Source organism: Chironomus tepperi, unplaced genomic scaffold (assembly GCF_022539635.2).
Source record: "Chironomus tepperi strain 1889 unplaced genomic scaffold, CSIRO-AGI_Ctep_v1 contig_85, whole genome shotgun sequence".
Classification (NCBI taxonomy): domain Eukaryota; kingdom Metazoa; phylum Arthropoda; class Insecta; order Diptera; family Chironomidae; genus Chironomus; species Chironomus tepperi.
Window position 1 is genome coordinate 6926217 of NW_027226207.1, and position 26214 is coordinate 6952430.

Here is a 26214-nt window from a genome sequence, read left to right on the forward strand (position 1 = left end):
TGATTGACATTTATAAATTCATTTGTTTGGATAAATTATCATAATTGACTTATTGATGTAGATTCAAATTTAAAGAATATTTTTTGAATTTTAGAGAAATCTAGGGATGTAAATAGAGTTAAGGAAGATTCAAATGGACGAGAAATTCTACTAAAATATTTCAGATTATGTCTCTAGTCTTTAGAGCAAGAATAGCTGCAAGAAAGCCAATATTTTGTATGGAATAGTCAATTATGGTTGAATTGGCAGCTGTCCCGAGTGGGAAAATATGACAAATGTTCCATAATAAGGAGCTGTCAAGTCTACTTCAAACTATGCTCTATAATAGACAACTAGAAAATTTCAAATTGCTAAATCAAATCAACTAATTCTTATAAATCTGCTAATTTAGATGAGAAGTCACAAAATATTAATTAGATTCTAAATAATTAGTCTAAATCAGCTAATTTAGCTACAAAATGTCAAAATATTAAAATTACGACTAATGCATTAGCATGTACACATTTAAAACTAGATACTAGTTACTGAAAAATTATTATGAATTTAAATTCGAAATTTTTTTATTGCTTTTCAAATTAGCATACTCAAACTTCATTTTTATGATTCAGAATAGAGTAAGATACGTACTTATTTTAATATTAATAGGATTTACTAGAGTTTACTAGTGTTTAATAGAGTAGAATCAAATATCAAAGTTAACATGAATTTTGTAGAAAATTAAACAAGTTTTTCATACAAAATTCATTAAAATTGTACTTGACATCGAGTTTAAGTAGAGTAAAGTTCAAAAATCGAAGTCGTTTTAGAGTTGATTTTATTCAACTCTAGTTAATTTGATCAGTGTTGTTATGAAGCTCATATTTGTTGACTTTTTTCTTGATCGAAGGTCAAAGCCAACCCGAACAGCACAACTCTATTAACTGTTCTAAAATCCGGCACCAAGCCTTTTTGACATTGGAATTGTGCCAGATTCAGCAAAGAACAAACTTTAGGCATACATGACCTTCATAACAACACTGAACTAGTTCGACTTCTTTCCGAATAGCTCAAACTGATTAATCGATCAAATATACGGACCCAGATCGACGTGATACTGATCTGGTCAATGTATTTAATATCGAACTTTGGATCGATCAATCGGTCTATGTTATTCGGATTTATGACTTCAAACTCTGATAAAAGTCTAAAAAATAAATATCAATCAAAAATGGTCCATAACTTTACAGAGCAATATCCTCTTGTAGTTGTCTTGCAATTTTTAACATAATTTTGATTGACTTTCTCAAAATCAACCATTTGGTCCTACTTAAGTATAGCAAAAACAATAATGCGTTGAGCGGCAAGTGCGAGGAAGTAAAAAATCTAAAGGTTTCAGTCAAGGTACTTCCAATAATTTCAAAATTTTTCATTAATCTACCTTCCTTCATCCCAAAAAAATCAATTTTTTCTTCCCGTAAGGATTTTCAAAATTATTGCTGCTAATTATTCACTAAAATGTATCAAATTTTTTTTTTCTTAAATTTTGTATGATTTCTAATCATTTCAAATTGTTTTTTAAGCACCGTATATAACGCCAAATATTCAAAATCCTAATATTTCTCCTTTTCTTTGCAATTTCATTTGCAAATTTCCAATTAACAATTCTTTCAATATTTTCAACAAACAAGTTTTGAATTTTCATGAATTTTGAGAAGTTTTGTTAGATTTTTTGGTAAATCACTTTAAGTAATTAGGGATAAAGGTTCAGGTTTTGGGCGGATTTGTCATTTTTGAGACCTTAGCCATGGACGTTTGAAGTTCTCAATTTATGGGGTTTCTTCAGTTTGGACTATTAGTCTTTATGACCAGAATCAGCTAGTGATCATGAATCATGAATCTATGGATCACACTCAAAAGCAAATTTGGGCAATTCTTGGAATAACGAAATCAGTCAATTTTTGAAAGGTTATATGCACACAAAATATCACTAGCTGGTCCGAATTCTGTGTCATTGGAATTAGTGACTAGGTTTTAAGTATTTTGATCACTTATACACTCGATGTTGGTGCTGCTTGTATTAGATTCTTCACAAAAACATTTAATCGAAGTGATTTAAGCCTATACAGAAACCAAAGCTCGAAAACAACTCAAATTTTAAATGGAATCGCAATACAAAGTCAAGTTTGAGCTCTGACAGAAATTCTGGAACATTGATAATGAGTTTCAGAATAAATAACAAATAAAATTAGCTAAGTTAGGTACCAGAGTAGGTACTTAGGTTGTACTATTTCGATCTTCATTCAAATCTTTGACTCAACACAATTTTTTTGGCATTTTACTCTTGGTTCTATTAATTTTTCCTGAGTTTAACAAGCTTCATTAATTCAAACTGACATTAATCAATTTCTCTGCTTTATTTTGCGATTTATATTAAAATATTGGACAATACTAAGGGATTAAGGAATACTATGGGGTATTGTTGGATTAAAAGTGGCATCTGCGTTAATATTGGTGGTTCTTTGTGGCTGTTGAGTCAAGGAATGTGAAAAAATTGATTTATATCCAACAAAACTTCCCAAAAATCACGAAACTCTAAAATTTTAGAGCTGTTCCTAGAACTACTTGAGACTAGGCCATGAATATCAATACCAGATCATATTCATTAAGTCACAAAATGTCAACAACTCTATACCAAAAAAAACATTCTCCAAAAAAATTCACTGTTACTGTCGCGCTCGATGCTTCGGTGACGAAGATGGAGAATTAAGTGATGACGAACGCGACACAAGTGATAACCTAGATCCACTCGATCCACTTGATTTACCTAAATACAAAACAGAACCCGTCGATGGTCGTCCAATATTATTTATGTCAACACGCGAACTGTGTGCTGAGGTGGGTGCTGAAGGTGAACCTTGATAAACAAAAAACAGAATGAAAAAAAAGAGCAGTAAGAAGCACAAAACAGCAATAAAATTAAATTATAATAAATTAAGTTTTTTTTTTTTGTCTTTACTTTTTCCCATAAATTAATAATTATAAATGTTAAACTACCAACCTGTATACGAACCATAACCGCTACGCTGTTGTTTATAAGTGTTACTATAGCTACTGGAACTACGATGAAGTTGTCTACAATCATTATTCATATTTGATGAGGATGGATTTAATGCTGAATTGAGACTAGCTGATGATGCTGTTGGAGGTAAATATTTAGAATGTCGGGGTGATGTAGGGCATGATGTTGTGCCTGTTGATCGACTAGATTGAACACTTAAACGACTAGATGAGGAAGCTGTTGATGGTCGACGACGAAATATTCCGCCTGTATATTTTGCATCATGATTCATGCGACAAACGCCTGAAGGAAATTCATTTAATTTTTTCAGCAAATTTTTTTTGATTTTATTTTTTTCCTTAAAAAACTTTTTTTTCGATTACATCAAAATCGCAAAAGGATAAAAATTGTCTCTAACAGAACTAAATGTGATTAAACTTAATGACTAGAAAAATAAGTGAAAATTCTTCTAATTTAGCTTTTAATGGATTTGATTCATGATGATGACTTGATGAGGCTAAAAACGACTGATTTCAAAATATGCAAACTTTTCATTTTCTATGACTTTTTCGTCTAAAAATAAATAAATAGAAATGAAAAAAAAATAAATATAAATAAAAAAATGTATCAAGCTATGATATTGTCTCAATTGATTTTTTGGTGATGAACAAGCACACAAATGAGGTGGATGGGAAGGAGGTGCAATTATTGATGATTTACGTGTTTATAAAATTGAAATTGAGATTGACACTAATCTATCATAATGAAATTGACAGACTATAATTTGGTTTATTGGTAAATCGATTAAGAAATTGATAATTTTTTTTGATTCAATATGTCATGATGAATTATTGATATAAATTTTAGCACTTGAAAAATAATTGTTGATTATCATCATTTATCAATATTTACTATCGATGCAGAGTTGTAAGGTGTGAATTTTACCCGGATTTTTAGAATTTAGCGTTCAATTACAGAGGACATCTCAAGGATATTCTAAAAGCAATGTCATAATCTGGACTTCTCTTAGGGATAGCCCTATTCTAAGTCATACCCGACACATTGAGCTACGGATTCAATTAATAAATTTACAATACTAAATTTGAGATCAGCTTCTTGCGCCACAACCAAGCTAAGACGTGACCCACTTGGCTCATGGGTGACAGTAGCTAGACAGTGAATCACTTGGCTCGTGAGCTCTTGAATACTGTGCCAAACTGCGCCTCGCAAAGTGACCTACAGAATACATGATCTATGACATGTTGAGCACATATTGTGCATTATACATTTGGTTCTCTATATAATTAACACAATATTATAATGTGTGACTGTATAAGGTACATATGGTTGAGTGTCGTAAGGATATAAGCCCCATTGATTGGGTTGAAATGAGATTCTTGTAATGGCAGACATCATAGGGTCACTATGAAATATTGTTGAATAACCCCGTGTAGCTCAGTATAGGAGCAAGCGACAATAAATCGTAGGACATACCTTCAAATCCACTCAAAATCAGTTATTCAAAATTATTTCATTTTCTATTAGATCAACAGCTTGCTTTAATATCGACAATATACAATAAATCCTCCATAAATTCCCACAACTACAACAACAACTCTGCTCAATCCATCAACAGGTAAAATAGTAAGAAAAATCACCACTTGACATACTGAATGAGTCAGTTTGTGTACAGCACACAACACACAAATTATCCATCGCAACAATAAAACCCATTAAAATTGAAAGAACCCAAACATTTTGATAAATGACAACACCTTCACATTCAGTAAGGAAAATTATTTTCAAGTAAATGATATCCACAACGAGAGAAACCCACCCCTCCACAATGTATTGCATGCATGAACCTCACCAAGTAATTACAGACATACATACATATAAAATTGGTATTTATATGGGAAAAAAATAAGAGTATGAAAACCAAAGCATGGATGGTAAATAATGAATGAAGCAATAAAAGCACATTAAATATAAATGGTATTGTACACACTCACCTGTTGGACAGTTCTCATTTCGCTTACAATTAAAATGACACAAATCATGTGATGTTATTAATGCATCAAAGTGCTCTAAAGCTCTCGCTATATAAATCTGATCATTTTCACGTACTAAAATTGTAATGAGTAAATTATATAGTCAGTATTAATCAGTGGATATAAAGCTTTTGCATGTAATCGTGCAAAATCAACTTCTAGAACTATATTATGGCTTTATTTTGAGCAATGACTATGCAAATCCACGGAAATTCAATTTATCGACTCCCCAACCAAACTAAAATTTTTAGTGGCGCTGCTCCTATATGAATAATGCATACGAGCCACAAACCACAACAATCTCATATCATCATTCATTATTCAATTCGAGTTTATTGGCCTCAAGATATGTAGGCTAAAAAGGCAATCCATTACACATGCCATACATCTTCTCTTGACTTTAGTAAATCTCAGTGAATGAATTTTTTATCGATAATATCCGTAAAGGATGTGCGGATGCAAAAGGAAATGGCTTGATTGGCCTTGAAAAAAATTGTGCTTTTTTTTTTCGTCACCTTAAACTGTCCGGATGAAGGTTTTGCAGCAGAAAGTTTGCTGAATATTTTATGGAGTTTGTGGATTGCTTTGCAATTTTGATAAGATTTTTTATGGGATTTGACGTGAAATTTTTGATGAGTTTTATGCTTTTGTTGGGCATTTGACTTTGAGATGGTCCTTGAAAGATTGTTAGGATAATTTAGAATTGGCAATCAGGAACTTGCTTTACATAATAATTAGGCTGAATAGCACAGATCGGTTAAATGATCAAAAACCCAGCCTCAGGCCCGCATGCCGCTGCTTTGGTTCCTGATTCGATTTAAATCCGCTACCATGCAAGTGTCACGTCAGTCTTCAACCTGATTCTGGATCGATCAACCTCCTCAATGCTATTCGCTTCCATTAACCTTCACTAACCCCCCAACCACATAAATTATGAGCATATTCATCAAGTTAACTCAACAAACAACAAAAGCCTAACATTCCAAATATCAAGAATTTCCGCGGTGTTCCGGTAAATGCCAGAAAAAGGGAGGAACAAAAATATTTTTTTCAGGTAGATGAACTCAAATTCAAGGAAAATAAGCTATTTCCTCATAAATGCTACACGTCAAGTAGAAAAATTGCGTGTTTAGGCTTAATGGAAAATTGCGGTGAGTTTCTGGCGCGAATTAATTTTTTTTAGAACTGGAATATTCTTTTCTTTTGAGATTATTCAGCTTGAATTTGAATTTATAGTTGAGAATTTAGACAGAAAGGATGTAAAAATCGACTGCCTACAACTCCTCCTACACGATTAGTTTGAGAAATTGTTGATTTTTGTTATGGTCTGACTATGAAGTTGAGGATTGCTTTAAATTTATTTATAGAAGATAGGCTGGAGGCAGAACAATTAAAAATAGAATCTAGGTCGGCATAAGATAGCTAATTGAATTCAATATTGACCTCAATTTAACATAAATTATCTGGATTGTACAGTTTTATATTATTATAATAATTAGCTCTTTGGTTTAAAATCCTCAGGTGGTGTCAGTAACTGCTTTTGTTTGGAATGTCATTAAAGGAATCGATTTGGATTCAACAGATTTTTATGAAGTGGATCATTTTAAGGCTTTTGACATCTGATGAGATGTTATTGATGGAAAATGGGATTTAATGAACATTTCAGGACAGAATGAACAAGCATGAATAGCACAAGATAGTTAATCGATCCAAAATCTGACACTAGACCTGCATGACCATTTCATGGTCCTAAATTTCGAATCCGGCACCAAGTCAGAGACGTTAATAAAGAGACTAAACAGGTTTCTGTTTCCAACAATAATGGCAAATTCTGGTAGTTTCCATCACCGTTGCTCCTCCTATACACCCATATTATTCAACATTTAGAATCAATTGTTCAGCCAATTCAAAGGAGGAAGTACAGTTAGGATGGCACAGAAAAATCCATTGTCTTACATCGCATTTACCAAGGACATTTTGAAGCTTTTCAGAATTTATATTCATTTACTGCGTCATACCCAAAAACCCCTTTGTGAATTGCCAAAAAACAGTCTTTCAAATCATAAAGCCATTGTTTCTCAAAGTAGCAATGCTCAAAAGTAAGAGATAAAAATCCACACTTACTTGCCAAACTAGGATATCTCTCCTTCATCCTCCTCCTCTCATCATCCACCCGATTATTCTCAAACTCCTGCAGCTGTAGTTGAAATCCAGAATTAGGATTGGCAATTTTACGACCAACACGGACAACCCGCAATGCATCACGCCAACATAGATGTGAAACACTCATGATATATGCGACACTAAAAATAATAATAATATACAAAGCATGTTAATAATTTAATGAAATGTTCATATTCTTTTTTATACTTACCATATCGTCACCTATATGTGTGCATGACATGAAAAAGTAAAGAAATGAATATTTGAGGTCATGGAGCAAATTAAGATAAAAATCCTTACACTTCTCGACATGCCGGCTAGACAATGTATGAGCACATTACAATCCTGTCGTAATCGTGCACCATGAATGAAGTCATTACACACCGAAAAGAATTGCGATAGATCCTGTGGAACAAAGGAGGTACAGGATTAACTTCTGTAAATCACATTAATAATTCAGAGATTTACTTGATCAGGATTATCAGCAGCCATAACACACAAATAATGCTTCTCAGGAAATAAATGCTTTGGATTATCATGTATAGCTAGTATATGAGTTATTTTGTGCATTTCTAATTGATTTAAATCCTTTGAATCCCTGTAGTTTCCAATATATATACCTGGAAACACCTATAACCAAAATATACACCTTAATCAGGTATCATCTGATCCATAATCAGGTACACTTACCTTATTCATCCCATTTCCCATGGCTACAAATTTTTTTTTTTGTTTATTATTTTATTCTAGATAAATCCACTAGAAGTTAAAGAGATTATTCTGTTTGTAGTGGAAATGGAAACTAATCCTCTCGACAAAAAAAGAGATTTTTTTTTTTATTTCAAGGACATCAAAATGTAGCTGTTTAGGGTCCTCATCTCATGAAATATTTAATTCCATTTTTCCCATTCTTTTTATGCATTTATTCTAATTTAATTATCGCACCGCGATTAAATATCACTTTCCTTATTATATGCTGACTAAAGAAATAAGTCCTCCTTTTTTTAATATGCCTTGTGCCTTGATCGATTTTCTTCTATTTTGCTTATTTTACAAAAAAACATGATTGATTGTTTCACTTTTTTTTTGATATAATTTCATCAATATGAATCGACATTGAAGGTTTTTAAACACTGATTGAGTTGTACGATTGAGGATAAATTATTGCTACATTTTCATACTTAAAAAACTAGGAATAAAAATTATAAAAATGAAAAAAATTTCTCCTTTCCACTCACGAAACACACCGAAAAAGTAGAAAAGTTATGAATGAATGAAGAAAAGTTCTTTTGTTGTTTATTTTTTTTCGTTGTGTAAAAAAGTTGGATTATAACAGTTGAGGAAGTCGAGACACATGTGGATGTCAAAAAGCTACTGTGGTTTGTGTCTTTGATAAGCTTCTCTATGGTGAGTTTGTTTTGTACGTGAATTTGCTGTTTTGTACGTTTTCTACTCATTATTGCATGAACTTACTTGACTGCCTGCCTATCTGCAAGTCAATTGAGTTTTCAACAGCCTTAGTTCCTTTTCTACATCGACTTGACAATTCTATATCAACACAACCCCAAAGAACCCTCCATACAGCCTCACATTCATCTCTCAAACAACAAAACTTCTACCTTCGTCCAACTGTCTTCTTTTTACCCATCCAAATGTCTGTCTAGCTGATTGAAAGGCCATTTTCTCTTTCATGTGTCTTTACATCTCTCTTTAAAAAGGAAAAATATTTCTCCCTTTATGTTTTTGATTAATGATTCACAATTCTAATTCTGATAAACTCTGAAATGTTCTGAGTAGTGTTGCAATAGATGAGAATATTTTTTAGAAATTTTTGAATTTTTTTTTTTGTGCTACCCTTAGAGAAAGAATTACTTCAAATGGTCATTTATTGAGACTTTTTTTAGGGAATTTTTTGAATTTAGATATGGAGTTTGGAATTTATAAACGCATTTTTTGTAGCCAAGAATGATTGAATTAGATTTTCTGCTATTCTAACAGGCGCAGAACCACAACGGTACCTAAAAGCGCTATATTTGCGTATTAGTGTTATGAAATTCACATAAAAAAGCAATAGTCTTGAGTTATCCTGGTTGTGGCTTTGAATAGGTTCCTAACTGTATCATGAAGGCTTTTGCACTTGCCTTGACGATAATTTGACTTAAACTGACTTTAGTCTAGGAAAGGTCATTTTCTGGCATATGAAGCAGTTAATTATTACCTCACATATTTAGTTTTCCATGCAGATTTATAACAGAAAAATTGTGAACTATGAAGCTTCTGAAGATATCGCCTGAAGCTAACTATACTGATGTGTAGAGTTGGAATAGGCATCGTAGGTGTGAAATGATAGCTATGTCTTTAACTTGGTATCTGATCTGAGGCTAGACAAAGGCCAAATGCAAAATTGAAGGCTAATTGAAGAACATGCTTTGGATAAAAACGATTGCCAAGGCATAGACATTTCTTCGATATAGATTCTTATGCAAAATGATGATCCTTCCAAAATTTCTCTAATAACTGCGTCTACCGGATAGATTGATTGACGAACTAACGAAATAATAAATGAATGAACATACAGAATGACGGTAAACTTAACTACTTCGCTATCCTTACAGACCAATAGTGATCCATGACCTCAGAATGACGGACAGTCAAGACTCCGAGACTGGACAAATCTCGACCATCATCTCATTTTTCACAAAATAATCCCCAAAAAATCTAATAAAATTTTTCCACCCACAAAATAAGCAAATTTTAATGCAAACAAATTTTCACTTCTTCTTCTTATTCTTGTTGAAATAAAATTAAATCTCATCAACATAATCACATTATGTCCCCACTTTACTTTCAATTGTCAACAGTTCTCATCCTTTTGTCCATTCATTTAATTCTTCTCGGTCATTTTGTTGTTGTGTGTATATGAATTTTTGGGAGCAAATGACATTGAAGATTGTATGTGAAAATTTTGTAGCTCCACTTGAGGTTAAACAAATTTGAAGTATGAAAATTGAAAATCATTGTTGTATCATAAATTAGTTTAAGCTGTTGAATAGTATGCTTGGTTGTTATTGAATTACTCAGTCAGAATTGCATCATTTCATTCATAAAAAAAAGTGTAGATAAAAGGTACGTTGAAGATTTCTTTAAGGTTATCGATTTTTTGAATGTGATGAAATGGAGATTTTGGGTGGATGAAAGGTTTGGAAATTTAATGAATGAGATTATTTAATTGAGATTTATTTGATTTAAAAGGAAAAATGGCGATTTTGATTTGAATTTGGTGGTAGATTGTGAAATATTAAAGGATTTGATGACACAAAGTCAACAAGATGCTGGATCTTTGTTTTGATTACTATTTGAGATTATCATGTTACTGGATTTCAATCAGTACTTCTATTAGTGTCAAATTTAGTAAGATATGGACTTGATAGACTTATAATTAGTTGAATTCTTTCTACTTGAGTGATTTAAAGATTAAAATATGAGAAACTTGAATGAAATTCTTGAAAAGAATTCTAAATAAATGAAACTCTAATTTTAAGCCAAAAGTATCGCAGTTCGATTAAAGAAATGTAAATTTTTGATACTAATCAGCAGATAAACTGCTTTTTGATATGAAAATACTTCAATATCCTTGAAATATTTAGAAATTTTAAAGTTTAATGAATTTTACTTACCTGGATCTTCAAACTCCAATAGATTTTACTTTAAGAACCAATTAGGAACTATAATTCAATAACAAATTTCTTCTAACTTCAAAATAACACTCTAAACTTATTAATTTAAATATCAAAATTTAAATTTGAATACAAATTGAATTATTTCTTTGCTTCCTTAGATGCAAATTATTCGCATCACAATTTTTAAATTCTAAATATCCGTTATAAACAAATTATTGTAAATTATACAAAAGAAAGCAAATTTAATTGCATAAAATGTTTAAAGATGTACTAAATTTACTGAACCTTAACTAAACTGAACTGCATTTGTTCTATTCAAATCAATTATCAAACTCAGAAATAAACCATATATCACAATTGATCTACGGCGAGCGAAGAAAATAAGTAAGAACTAATTATTTATGAAATCTAGATAAAATTATCAAAATATCAATTTCTACAGCAATATCATATCCAACTCCCAACTTGAGTCAACCAAATACTCAACAATATCCAAAATATTCCACAAAATCTCAAAAATCCTCCTCAACAACACAATAAATTAATTGAAAATCCCATCAAAAAACACAATTTATTGCACAAAGAATTCATCAATGCTCAATTTGCACTAAAGACATTCCATAAATACCTTAAATTGCAAAAACTAATTTTTCATTTATTGCGAAAATTACTATCAATTTACTTCAATTTATAAGACGCGAAATAAGCAGCATGAACAATGTTGGCTGAATGAAAACAACAAAAAAAAAATTCACAGCGGATGAACATTTCGTCGCTATTTATTTACCGACGGGGAGTTCATTTAATTTATTGTAGAATAAAGTATGAAAAACTTTAATTGTAGATTCGAGTGGAATTCTTGCAAGATCATTGTGGATTTATTGGTTGGACAGGAGTGTAGGTAGGGTATTTTGGAAGGGGATTGGGTTTGGATGGACAAAATTGGTGAAGGAGTCACTCAAGTGCTAGAAAATCAAAGAAATATGGAAATTTGGAGTATAATTGATGATTCTATGGCTTCGAGAGTCTACAAGCATGAACAGTGCTTACTTACTTGCATAGTTGGTCGTACAGATCCAAGACCTTCCAGAGATGTCACTTAAAGCTTGCCCCATCGCTGCCCATTGCTTTCTAACTTCCAATATCTACTAACTCACATACCAGATCATCCCTAATCCCATCCATATCCCTAAACCCAATTCTAGCGACTCAGTTCCATTTTGATCTTATCACAAAATTCCTCTCAAGTGGGAATTAAAATAGCAACCATGATTACAACCAGGCAAAAATACAATTTTCTGTATTAGACACATTCAAATGAATGAAGTATGTCATAAATTTTGAAGTTTTTTTTTTGTTGTTGTCATGAAGGGAAGGAAAATATGGCAGCGGCAGTAGCATATCTCTTTAATATTTATTTATTTTTATAATAAGGTTCTATATGGTGGGGTTTATTGTAAGTGATGTTTTATGCAGCTCTAGGAGCCAGTATTTGCTCCAATACTGGAACCATGCTCTGATGTGGAGCCTAGGTTTCTACAAAGACCTTTCATCTGACTCTAACAGCCAGTATCACTTGATATATTCAGGAATTTCATTATATTACGGATTAAGTAGGGTTAGCGATCAAAGAACCCAAAGAGACGCAGTTGATGTAGACATCATTGTCCTTAGTACTAGTATTAGTGATTGGCAAGCAGCTATTGGAACAATTTAGGTGCCTTCAAAAGAAGATCATGGAACACAGTAGATTAATGAGGTCAGTAAAGCATATAAATAGTTATCTCGGTAAACATACGGCATAGAAGCGAAACATCAGGCTACAGGAGTACTAGACCCTAGCTTAGAGCTGTCCTGCTCGGTGTACCTTCTGGATTAGGTTAAATCATTCCTAAAAACTAGCATCAGCTACAGTTGACATCATTCCCATACCATCCCCAATCTAAAATCAACCAAAAAGCAGCACATCGAGGCAACAGCAAAAAAAAATCTTTTTAAAAAAACTCACGAACGAACGCATGTCAACTAAAATAGAGTGAAGTGAGCTAGCGACCCTCAGTTCTCAGTCCTCTATTCTTCGTCTATTTTAGACATTTCATCCATGTGTACATTTTCACAACACACAGTCATAGCGATCGACCCTTTATAGAAAAAAATAAAATAGAATTTCTCTCCCTCATATGAACCCTCATTTCCTTTTTGAATGGCAATCGTCGTTGTTGACGTCGTATGTAACTAATTTTCATTTCTTTCAACGTGATTCATGCCATCATTTCTAATTCGAGAAATGGGATTTAGTCCTCTTTAGTTTTGTGCCCTTTTTTTTGCGTACTATTTTTTTGAATTTCTTTTCATTTGGAAATAATGCAAAGAGAAAGGAAGGAGGAATAAAAGAGTGTGGAAAAAAATGGTAGCTGAAATAATGTGGAAAAATGGAAGCAATGATTTGATGTTTTTGTTAACGTTTTGTCCTGATTTTTAAGGATTGCTGTTGGAATTGTTAAGAAGAAGTGAGGATGGATACGCATTGTAAAGTAGGTAGCTGATTATATGCACGAGTTTAGATTGTAAGTTAAGATAACCAAGTATGATTATTGAAGGAATGATTTGGAAATTAAAGATCAAGATAATCACATGAAGAATCTTGGTTTGAAACTCATAGTAAATAATAGAATCAAGGTTAAGTAGCAATGAGAAAAACTTCCGTGTGTCCACCTGGAAGTTGAAAAGCAACTTTTTCTTTCTTACTTTGCTGAAAGTCCTAGGTTCGAATCTCAAAAGAAATAGTATAAGCAAGCTTAAGCAACAATATGCAAAACTTCCGCGTGTCCACGAGGAAGTTGAAAATAAAATCTTACTTACTCATCTTGTTGAAAGTCATTGGTTTGAATCTCAAAATGAATTGTAGAAATCAGACTTAAGAAACAAATTTAAAAACTTCCACGTGTCCACCTGGAAGTTGAAAAGCAACTTTTTCTTTCTTACTTTGCTGAAAGTCCCAGGTTTGAATCTTAAAGTAAATAGTATAAGCAAGCTTAAGCAACAATATCCAAAACTTCCACGTGTCCACCTGGAAGTTGAACAACAATTCTTACTTTGCCAGTCATTCAGAATTATGATCCATGGCTTCTCCCAGATGTCACTTGAAACTACCTCCAGCGCTGTCTACAGTTCATAAACCAACTCAATAATCTAACCTGAAAATCCATAAACTGCGCTCTAGATTCTCCCAAAATCTCAATAATCAACCCCTATTTCCACTCACAAAATACATTATTTTTTCTGATATTATGTTACAAACTTTCTACATCAGTATATACTTACATATATCTATTTTTTTGAAGAGTTGAAATAAGAATGTGTAAAAGAAATTTTGGGGTGTATTATGTTCATTTCAATTTCTATCTCTCTCACCCTTAATTCCATTCCTTTTATATTCTTCCTCGTTACAGAAATGAAATCCTTCAACTCACATGTGGATTATTATAACACATGAAATAATATTAGATATTATGCGTAGATTCTTCATTTTTGTCGAGGGTTCTTACCATGAGAGTATGGCAGACACGACAAATGGAATTACAAAATGAAGTTTAAACGCGAATGGATGTGCAATGCATGACATTTGGAATTATATATTTTTTTTTCGTCACTTTTACAATCCATTTCACTGTCATACACTTGGGGTGTTGTATTAATAATAGTCAAACAGTAGATTGCAATTTCCTCTCATGAGACTTCTGTTCATCCTTTTTGTCGCTTACCGCTTCACATTTTTTGAGAGTAAAAAATTTCTCTGAAATAATAAATCGCAGCATGTATGGGACATTTCATAATTGGCTTAAGAGACATCAACATGCAGTTCTTAAAAAGTCAGTAAGTTATTTCGTTTGTCGGACGACTTAATCCTTTTCTATTTGCACTGTTTGTTTCTGTACTTTTTGTCTATTCATACGGAACGGACAAAGGCATCAAAACTCATTTAAATATTTCTTTTTTGGACATAGAAAAGGGATTAAAAAGGCATAAAATATTTTAGGCGTTGCCTGAGAATTTTGAATGGACAATTGAAAGGCTTAACTTTCATTATCTTTGCAAATATCCCTTTTATTGCCGCAACTAATTTCTTTGACATGCTAGAAACAATTACTTATGGAGCTGGATGTTTGGATGTTGGAGACTGATGGCTTTTATTTTGTCGTTTTGGGTGTGGACTGTCTGTTTTGGAGATTTTTTGGTTTACAGGCTGCTTGGAAAAGACACGGCGTAATAATGGTTGAAAGTCCAGTTCCTGGACAGCAAGACAACAGTACCAAGACTAGAATCCATGAAATTAGGCATCAGGTAAGAGTCAAACAGGCCTTAGGTCTGATTTTCGGCCATTTCTACATCGTATGCTTTCCAGGCTGTAGTTTAATAGAGTTTATGTCAATTTACGATTCTCTGAAGGTAGGAACGAGAGACGGACCTGGTTTGGAGCTGGACTATGTCGAATCCTACTCAAAGCTAGAGTCACATCGACCTGGGTCGGTCTCTACGTCGTATGCCCTCCTGATCTGCTCGTTTCCGATCTAATATTCTGAATTGCAATATGTACTAATTGGTACCATGAGATGCTTACTGAGCATATGCTCATATTTTAGGGCATCTCATAAAATGCGCTCCAATCCCATCCCAACCCACAACTTTCCTTACTTACATTTATTAGTTTGCTTTCTTTTCATCTCGTTTCTTTTTAAATTGGTCACTTCAAAAGACATATCGATTGCTGATTGTCAGCTACTGTCTGCTGTCAATTTTTACTTCTTTCTTCTTTACCTCCTTCTATTTACCTCTTTCATGACGCTGCAAAAATTATACACTTTTTTCGGGTTATTTGTTGTAGTTCATAGAAAGACGTTTTTTTTTCTAAAATATTCATTTTTCATTATTTTTTATTTTTTCTTCATTTTTTTGCAATTTATTTTTTGTTTTTTGAATTTCAAACATTTACAATTTTATTTTATTTTTTCGGTATTTTTTTCAATTTCAAAAAAACTTAAGATTTACTAAATAGGTTCACTTTTCTTAATTTAGGGATTTCTAATATTATTTAGTTTTTTAGATTATAAAGTAGGTTGAATTAGCTTATGGGTATTTTAGAAGGATTTTTATAACAACAGATTTTATATAGAATTTTTACATATTTTTTAAATTTTTAAATAGAATTGTAACTTAAATTTAAAATAGATTTAGACAAATTAAAGTGAATTTATAAGTTGAATTGCAAATTTGAAAAATTTCTAATCAAATGGCACAAAATATAGATTTTTTAAAAGATTTTTCTCGAAATCGAAAAATTTGAAATTAAGAAAGAAATTAATTTAAATTTAAAATAAATTTAATTTGAATTTTATTACAATTAAAATTTAAAAACTTGAATTGTATTGATTTTGAAAATTTGAATTTCATTAAATTTTAAATTATATTTAATTAGAAAACTTTCAATTAAAACTTTTTTAATTTATAATTTAAAATTTTCAAATTTTTAAATTTTCAATTTAAATCTATCAAAATTTCAATTCAAATTTCTCGAGTTTTCAAATTTCAATTTAAGTTTTTGAAATTTTAAAATTTTCAATTCAAATTTAAAAATTTAAAAAACCAAAGTTAAATTTGAGTTGATTTTTAAAAAATTTTTAATTTTGAATCAAAAAATTTAAAAAAATTCAAATTTAATTTAAAAACATCCAAAAAGACTTCAAAAGATTCAATTATAATTTTGAGGTATTAAAGTGAAAAAGAATTTATTTCAAAAATACACAATAAATATTAATTTCATCTATTCACAAAAATTTATTTCCATGATTTCTATTGTCATATTGTCTTTATTAGGTCGGAATTAAATGTTATTTTTTCTCTCTTTAAAAACTTACTATAATATTAAAGCACATGAAGGAAATGGAGAAATTTTTGCTAGTCATGCAAATAATTCACACAATATTATTTATGTCAATCTGTTGCAGACATGGCAAATTTTCATTTTTAATCCCTTCATATCAATTTTTATTTTTATTCTTTTTTGTTTCTTCAGCATGAGAACATTTCTGGCTAATACTTTTTTGGTAAAAATTTTTTATACTTTTTTTGTTTTGTTCAATTTTTGAATTTTTTCTAGTTTTCAAGTGACTGCTTGGAATTGAGACTGAAATGAATGAGTTTAATTTTGGAAATTGAGTGAATTTTGGATAAAAAAGTTTAAAGTAAGGATTCTTGAGACCGACAGCAAGACATTCCAATTCAAAGAATTCCTTTATAGTCTCAGTCTCGATATTGATCAAGAACTTCTCGAAATGAGTAAGTTTTTGACATTTTAAAATTAATTTTTTAATTTTTTTAAATTTTATTCCTAAATTGTTTCAATTTTTGAATATTTTGGGAATATATTCTGTAAAAACCTGAAATTTAACCAATTTTCACATTTAACTTAGCTATAAAGTTCCAAACCTATTCTTGTTCTGGATTTAAGACAATCCTGCTCTAATACAAAACCCCAAGCAGCCACTAAATCACTGAAAACTAACATAATTTATACACAAAAATTCCTTATCATTTTTTTCTTAATTTTCTTTATTAAATGAATCTTTTAATGAGCATAGATTATTACATGCCGTACAGTAAATAAACTTTTCCTTATTTTTTTCTTTCTATATTTACAAATTAACTTCTTATCTTTTACAAAAGAAAGACTTTTCTCGCCTTAAAAACTAAAACTCCTCTGCTTTATTCCGAAACTTAATCCGTTTTTTTTTTGGACTATTACAATTTTTTTTTATTATTTTTTTATTTGTCATGCCTTAAATATTATGTAAAAATTATTATGAAATAAAATACTGGGACGTACATTACACAATATACAATTTATGAAATATTAATTTTGATAAAATTTAAAGAAAAATAATAATTGCAAATTAAAATTAAATGAACAATAAATTCAATTTAGAGGGTTTTATTTTTGAAAATTTTGTTAATTTTAATTCTATGAGATCACCAATTGTATTGTATTGAAGATTATGTTTTTATAGGGTAGTCATGGGCAGTAGAATGAAGAATTTTAATAAATTTTAAAAATAAAAAATAGATTTTTAAAAATTGTATTTTTTTAAATTATATATTATAAAAAAATTGTAGAATTTTCTAATTTTTTCAGATTTAAATTTGTAAAAATTGCCTTTTTAATGATTTTTCAAATTTAAAATTGTAAAAATTGTCTTTTTTAATGATTTTTCAAATTTAAAATTGTAAAAATTGCCTTTTTTAATGATTTTACAAAAAAACAAAAATTTTAAAAATTGCAAAAAATTTCACTTTTACTTTCCAAAACTAATATTAAAATGGATCAAAATATCCCTCAATTCGACCTTTTTTCACCCAAAACATCACTTCTCATAACCTTTTTTTTTCAAAATATTAAAGTTCAAACTCAATAAAGGTCACGATATGATTCTAAAGAAATACTTTTTGGGTATCGTATCCAAAAAAAAATTATATAATTCCATTGAAATCGCATGACATTTTCCATTAAACATAATCTTCAATATAAAAATTTATTTCATTTATTCAAATTTTGTAAATTAATTCCTCTACCAACTTATATAATACAGAGATGAGGAGTAAGATTTCTAATTCATTTGGAGGGAGATTGAAGCGATGTTGTATTGGGATTGATGAAGATGGTTCTAGATTTTGGTAATTTGGGGACATTTGCATGGGAAAACGCTGTCGATAGTGATGGATATGCACTTGATATCGATTGACAGTAACAGAGACGCAAAATAAGGGTGTCTATGGATCTCAATTGATCTGTAAAGCCAGCGAAGTAAGGAAGTAAAGAGCAAAGACTTCACAGGTATAATATACTGCTGCACTAAGTTTAAGAATCACTTCTTTAGCTCTTAAACTGTAAGCTAGCCAATTTTTCAATTTAATACTAATCCCTAGTCCAAAAAGAACTAGAATAGAGTTGGAAATTTGAGCATATATCAGTCTCGAGTCTCAATCATCGTAGATTAAGGAATTGTGTGCAAACTAGAAACTATAGCGAATCGAGCCTTAATTATCCTCACTATATTATTTGGAATAATCTACTCAATAATAGAACTAAGACAAAATGTCACTCATATTGACACTTCCCAACATCCAAAGCTCCTCCATATTCCCACATTACATCTTCATACTTCATAATCCCCCGACTTCAATCAACATCTCACTGAATTAGATTAATCTTAATTCCCTTTAATTCATAAAATTAAAACAATAAAGTTCATTTGTATATAAATTGAATTAAAAATAAATATTTACATATATGAAAAAAATTACAAATTAAAATAACAAACAATGACACCATTTTGAACCAATGAAAATGTATCAAATATATTAATACCATAGAGGATGATGCTGCTGTAGCAAAATAAGCATACAAAATTAAACCAATCGATTTGTATCATTTTTTGATGAGGGGGTTTGTTTGGATGTGATGTTTATGCGAGAGGGACAAAAAAGGGGAAAATGTTGAGAAATGGTGGAAATTGGTGTCCAAAGTTGCTTTGACTCTATTTTGGGGCCCAATTCTGTTAAATCTGACTCAAAAGCACAGTCATGCTGGTCTGGTACAGTATTTTCCGAATCATACTGGACATGTGCCTAATATACAGAGACATTGGACTAATAATAGGGTAAGAAGGGGTTAGAGTGAGTACGACAGAGGTAAAGAAGAGACTGAGTAGTCATAGAGAGACATTTTGAGTATTTTAAGATACAATAAACTTGTAATATCAATTTAGAGCTCAACTGGACTCAATTATATCGACACAATCGACTCTAAACCCAGAAATAGTATAAAATAGCCAGAGTCGGAGCTCGAAGTCGTCTCCAATTTTTTATGACTCAAGTCGACGTTTCCCTACAAAATTAGAGACGACTTCGAACTCAGCCTAGAGTAACACTCCAAATCCCCACAAAACATCACATCCAAACAACCCCATAAATCCATTAAAATTAGTAAATAAAGACATCAAAAAGTTATTAAGAATAAAGAAAAAAATAAAAAGTTATTCCTTACTAAATCTACAATGTCGTTAGACCATAATCACTTTTTATATTAAGGGCATCATTCAAATTTAAATGGTTGTTATTGTTATTCGCCACATTTGTTTGTTGTTGCGTTAGCACAAGGCCTGTAACATCACTCGATGAAATGAATGATGATGCATCATTTCTACTTGTTAAGCCATTTTCAGTCATGCTCTCTAGGCTATCCACCGTGCACTGTATTTTATATATTTATATTTTTTGTACATGTGTGCATTTATATTGTTTTTGATTAATGTTAATTTTTCGTTATGTATTTGTATGGATGTGTGCATGTGTGTGTGTGTGTGAGTAAAGTGGATTGCATTAAAGGAAAGAAATTCAAGAAGAGAACAAAAAAAGGCAATTTTTTAATCTCTCAATTTCTATAGCATTGAATGAAAGTCCTCATCTTTAAATATTTCCATCTTTACCTCACTCTGTGATGTCTGTTGTTGCTGTTGTTGACTCTTTTTGCCACCGCCGCGTTTTCCTTTGCCTTTGCCTGTGCCTGGTGTTACGGTGACTGAACCGTCTGCGTTCTTCTTCTTGACATTCTTTGTGTTTGGGAGTTTATTGTCCTTTTTCCATCTAGAGTTGAAGGGAAAAATGAGAAGTTGGAGATTAATTAAAGTAATTGATTGAATTTTGGTATTTTTTGTGATATTTTGAGATTGGCATAACAATGACAAGCAAAGAGACCGATTTTAGGTACCATATTGGTCGTTATAAACCATGAAAGCATGCACATTGCCTGTTAGAGTTGACTTGAGACAGAACTTGAGTTTGAAGTCTAATTTAATTGTTAGGGTCAAATTCGACTCAAATCAACTCGATTATATGTGAAATTTTAGTTGATTTCGAGTTTTCAGCTGAACGAAATTGATTAAATGATATCAGTGACTTAGAAGACGTCTATTGTTGCTTTTTTAAAGACGGTAAATTCCTTAAAGTGTCCAATTGAATGACCCAGGACAAAAACATCCCCAAAGAAGCCTATAACAAAATTATCTGGCTACGCCCTTGACCCAGGGTATGTCAATGCAATGTACCTAATTTTATTGCGTGTTTTTCGAATCTCAACCGAGTTGACGACGCCAAACCTCCCAATTCTGAGCAGTTGTGTAGTTTGTTTTGCTCTTACTTCACTTGCTTAGTCGCAAAGCTCGGTTAGAATGGAGGACGTATTATGAAAACTTGAGGAACCCGAGTGTGTCTGTTAAGGATGTATTCTGCTTATACAACCAAAATATACCATATCTACACCATCCACAAAGCAACACAATACTGCACAGTACCCAAAATATTCAATTTCACTTATTTAACTTACAGCACACCATCCCAAGTACAAAATTTCCCACATACCTATCAAAATCAAGATTAGATGATACTATAGATGCGTATAAGTATGAATAATTAACACCCAAACAATTCCCTTCAAATAAACACTCCTCAAATTAACAAGCCCATTTAGACACTCTCATTTCAAACCCCCCAGAAATGCCTTCAACTCAATCTCATTTATCACACAAAAAAAGCTATATATACAAGTTAAGAAGATGGATAATGGAAGTGTCAATACTTACTTCATTCGTCGATTTTGAAACCTACACGAAGACAGCATAAGAAGAAGGAATAAAAAAAAAGTGCATATTCGATCAGATAAAATATTGGATATACTTTTTCTATCTCATAACAATCTTACCATATTTTAATTTGACGTTCAGAAAGCACCAATGTGTGAGCAATTTCGATTCGTCGACGCCGTGTGAGATAACGATTATAATGAAACTCTTTTTCTAGTTCGAGTATCTGATGACGCGTGTACGCTGTACGTTGTCGTTTTGGTATATCCATGCCCACTGAATATTGACCGCTTACTGTGCATTTTATGTGTCGAATGAGGAAGAAAATGAAATTAAAATTAGAAATCAATTTAATCTACTGAAATTTAAGTAATATTATGCTGTGTGAGACTATTGTAGGGAAAAAACAACTCTCTGTGTTTCTTTATATCATTAATTTTATCATCCTGTCACTTGAAATTCACAACCGAGAAAGCAGTTTGAGGGAAAAAAAATAGAGAAATTTTCATTCTCAAATAACAAACAGAAGAACGAACAAAACTTCGACGTTGAAAAATGGTAAAAAATTATCAGAGTGAATTGTAAGTGAGTATTGAAAGTCCTTTCTTTTGTATTAAGCATCTGCCAACTTGCCTTCAAGTGAAAAAAGAAATGAGAGAATGAGAATGGAAAGATGAAGAAGAATTTTTTATATTTTTTTTTTTGTGAGAATAACAAATTTTTATTCTGTTGTGGATGTTTTGTCAGAATTTTAGAATTGGAAATTTTGTGATCAACTAAAGTTACCCTTTAAACTACTGCGGAGAACAGTCAGGAAACTTGTGAATCAGTTTACTGAATCTGACTCAAAGTTAGAGTCACTTTTGTGGCATGAAACACTATTTTCCGACATTTCTCCACCAAATGTCTGTATACCAATCAATTTTGAAGCAAAATTTCAACAAATAGGTATTAAATGCTGCACTATGTAGGATTTGCCGAAGTCTTGGTTTTGACTAATTGTCCAAACTGAAACTTAGACCGAGACCAGGACCAAGATCTAGATTATACGACAATTCTTCGAAAAGAGCAAGAAGTCTTCATCTTTGTCTCAAGAACTGTTATCACAAAAGCGTTTCTGAACTACTTGGAAGCTGGTGACTGCTTAACGAGTAATAGTGTACCAGACTGCCGAACTCTGATGATCTCCAGTTAATAGTGGGGTCTAAACCATCTATGACTGTGGTGAGCAGCCCTTTATTTTCACAGCACACCTTGGTTGCTCACCACTGAGCTACGTTATCGCAACTATGTATCTGTGCAATGACTGTGAGCCGCGAAGTCGTCTACCGAGTCTCAAACCTATGATCACAGTGTCAGTGTAGCAGTTATCAGATCCCGAAGTAATAAGCAATTTCGCACATTGATCCACTAAGCCTTACTAAATTCATTACATCAATTAAAGGCTTTAATCTCAATGTGGATATGGAATTTCAACAATTTTGGTATTTTTGTATTGAATTCTAATATTTTAAAATTTAGAAATCATAAAAAAATTCTAAATTTGACTTTAATCACAATTTCCTCTTGAAAATTCCCACAGAATCCACCACAAGGATCCAATCAAATAATAAGAAAACTTTAACTCAACGAAAAAAAAGAACATATCAGCTTCAAACGTTTTCTTCCTCACTTCAGTGATTAAATTTCATGAAAAACTTTTTTTTTCATCATGAAATAAATTTATTTTTTAGCACTTAATGCTGTTTATTTGGGACATTAAAAAAAATCTTTTCTTGATAATTTTTCACATCAAAAAATTTAAAAATCTTTATTTAATATTGAATGGGGTGAAAAAGTGTCAAGAATTTTTATTTTTCTCTAGACTTTTTTGGTAGTTTTTCATCTCCCCTAGTTTTTATATAATTTTGAAACATTTATTAATGTTGTGTCAAGTGAACGACCTCTTCGGAAAAAAAGGATTGAAATATTTGACTTGAAAATTATTTTTGTTGATTAAAAATTGTTTTGGCAAAGATTTATTAAGTTATAAAGATGAATTTTGAGATGAATTTGTTGAGATTGTGGGGAGTTAGGGGTTGTCTAAATAGCAGATTAATTTGATTTTTAGTAAATTTTGAATTGAAATTTTGAGGATTTTTAAATTCAAATTTAAGAAAAATTTTTTAATAACTTTTAAAAATTGAATTATTTTAATATAAGTTTAAAAATTTAAAAATGTTGTCCAAAAATTAATAATTACAAAATGCAATTAGAGATGTCAATTATTTGGGTTTTTACTATTTGTACAAATACCCAAATACCCAAATATTAAACCCCAAATATTTGTACAAATATTTTTAAAAAAATTTTGGTCTAAAAAGTAGGCCTAAGGACAATTTCCAGAATAATTCTTTTAAAAATTGTTTTAAATAACTGCTGGGCATTTTTTACAACATTGCAAAGGTCATTCACCGCCTAGTTTAATTAAAATAATGAGTTAAAAAAGTCAATCTGGTAAATATTTTAATTCTTGTACCCACTTCGGACCAAAGTAGTACCCACAAGAACTGAGACAATGACAGCAGATTCTTTATAAGTTTTAATTCTTCAGGAACATTTTTGTCTCGTGCAGATCAACAAAATTTTCTTTTCGCAGATTCAATTTTCTATTATCTGCACACAGGAATATAATTATCTCTCTGTAGGTCGCATATTGTGTCTGTAATTTTTCCTCAAATTTGGAGTAGATCTGATATAATCAGTTTGATTTTTCGTTAGGATTTTGGGAATGATAGTGCTAAATTTATGCAACTTTACTATACTTTACTTTACTATACTTTACTTTCGTCTTAAGTACATTATATAACCAAAATATAACTTATATTCAACATAAATGTGAGATTAAATTCAAATTGGCAAAAAATTGACACTAAAAATTTCAATGAAAATCAGAAATTTTATGAAAAATTTCCTGAAAAGTGAAGATTTTAAGCAGACCCAAATAAATTTGGGTTTACACCCAAATATTTGGGGTACCCCAAATAGTGAGAAATACCCCAAATATTTGGGTATTTGGGTATTTGTATTGACATCTCTAAATGCAATATTATAAGAATTTCAAAATATTTTTAAAAATCAAAACTTTAAAAATTGCTATAAAATTTAAAAAAAAATCAAATTTTAAATAAATTATTCTTAATAATTTTATCAAATTTTAAAAAGTTTAAATTTAAAAATAATTAAAATTCAAACAAATTTTAGAATTCATTCAAAATTAAAAATTTAAACAAAATTCAAAATTTTAAACAAAATTTTAAAAAATTAAATTTAAAAATTATTTAAATTCCCAAAAATCAACTCTTCAAGTCTTTGACCTGAACTCCAAAAATCACCAAATCATTATTTGTAGCTCATCATTTCAGTTCCACAAATAAAATGTTAACAAGCAATTTAACAGTCATTACCTTGAAAAAAGTCATGACTCATGTCTTTTTATAAAATAATTAAAAAAAATCAAACATATGTAAATTTTCAATAAATGCAAACAAATCATTGATGCATGCTGAATTATTAATCAAATTTGAATTTGATTGAATGTGCTTTTGTTGACTTGTATGAAGTTATTGCTGCAGCTTTAGTGATCTTTTCCTATTATTTTGTTCAATTCAAATTCATTTACATTCCATTTCTATACTAAATTATATGATTTATTTGAGAAAATTGTATAATTCACACGAGAATATGGGATCACATGTGATCTACATATGTAATCAAAAACAGCTATTGCAACCAGTAATTTCGCTAAATTGCTACGTCATGCAATGATTTTGATGAATAAATTGCCACTGGGAAAATAGCAACTTTAAAAAAATAAATGGCTATTAAATTATAATTGAGTTGCATTTACATTTATCATTTTTGAGTGTGATTTAAGTGGTTGAGGTGTTGGGAATAGTTAAGGATAGGGAAGTGTTAAAGTGGTTTCAGGTATTCTTGATCAGAGGTCTATCTAGTCTTTCCATAATGTCTTGAAATCAGGGCTCAACGTCGACTCGGATTTCAGATGAAAAATTTGACTAAAGTCTACTCAACTCCATACAAAATTCGAGTCGACATCGTGCCCAGCTTGAGAATTATCGAAAATACCACATCTGGTACGACACGGTGAATTTCATTTTACGACATAAAAACTGGCCGACGACAACCATCACGGAGTATTTAAAGAACCATCAAGTGCTGTTGTTAATACGACGATAGTTTGATGTCCAAGTGACTTTGAAGTTCTGCTCGAGTATGAATTGGCTAGAAAACATGTTTAAACTAGGCTAATATCCAGCTTAGAACCAAAATTTTGAACCTAAAGATATATCCTAGAACACATAACTTAGCCAAGTACAATTTAAATTCGAATGCAACGCTGCATCATTCTGTTGATGACAATAAGTCATAATAGCATTTAAATGATTTTAGGAACCGTGTCCGGAGATCAGATGGTGCAGAAATGACGTAAAATTTAGCATTTAGTCTATTAAGTTACTCTGGTTTGGGATGAAATTCAGTGAAACAGGGTTAACGCCTGAAATTCGCCCTTTTTTGAATCCTTAGTT

The 26214-nt window shown here is 31.0% G+C and overlaps 2 protein-coding genes across 2 annotated transcripts in view; both read right to left on the reverse strand.

Annotated features, from left to right (window-relative positions):
• Nucleotides 1-515: 515 nt before the first annotated feature.
• LOC139086335 (uncharacterized) lies at nt 516-8492 on the reverse strand. Its single transcript, XM_070634754.1, has 8 exons — nt 7942-8492; nt 7720-7881; nt 7552-7656; nt 7463-7473; nt 7213-7391; nt 5050-5163; nt 3038-3340; nt 516-2893 (listed from the first exon to the last, which is right to left on the reverse strand). The coding sequence occupies exons 1-8, from the start codon at nt 7960-7962 to the stop codon at nt 2703-2705; spliced, it is 1086 nt and encodes a 361-aa protein (XP_070490855.1). The 5' UTR covers nt 7963-8492; the 3' UTR covers nt 516-2702.
• Nucleotides 8493-18010: 9518 nt separating this feature from the next.
• Nucleotides 18011-26214, reverse strand: part of Dfd (homeotic protein deformed) — a 28628-nt gene continuing 20424 nt past the window's right edge. Inside the window, exons 4-7 of the mRNA XM_070634489.1 lie at nt 21745-21919; nt 21626-21646; nt 20474-20630; nt 18011-20237 (exon numbers count right to left, since the gene is read on the reverse strand). Of these exons, the coding sequence (XP_070490590.1) occupies nt 20037-20237; nt 20474-20630; nt 21626-21646; nt 21745-21919 (554 nt within the window). The 3' untranslated portion in view covers nt 18011-20036. The remainder of the gene's footprint in view (nt 20238-20473; nt 20631-21625; nt 21647-21744; nt 21920-26214) is intronic.

Coding starts and splice junctions, on each gene's coding strand:
- LOC139086335 (XM_070634754.1), bottom strand. CDS start 7,962: ATGGGAAATGGGATGAATAAG. Junction 3,341..5,049: donor AAATGAGAACTGTCCAACAG/GTGAGTGTGTAC, acceptor AATTTCCTTCAG/GCGTTTGTCGCATGAATCAT. Junction 2,894..3,037: donor CGGTTATGGTTCGTATACAG/GTTGGTAGTTTA, acceptor TTGTTTATCAAG/GTTCACCTTCAGCACCCACC.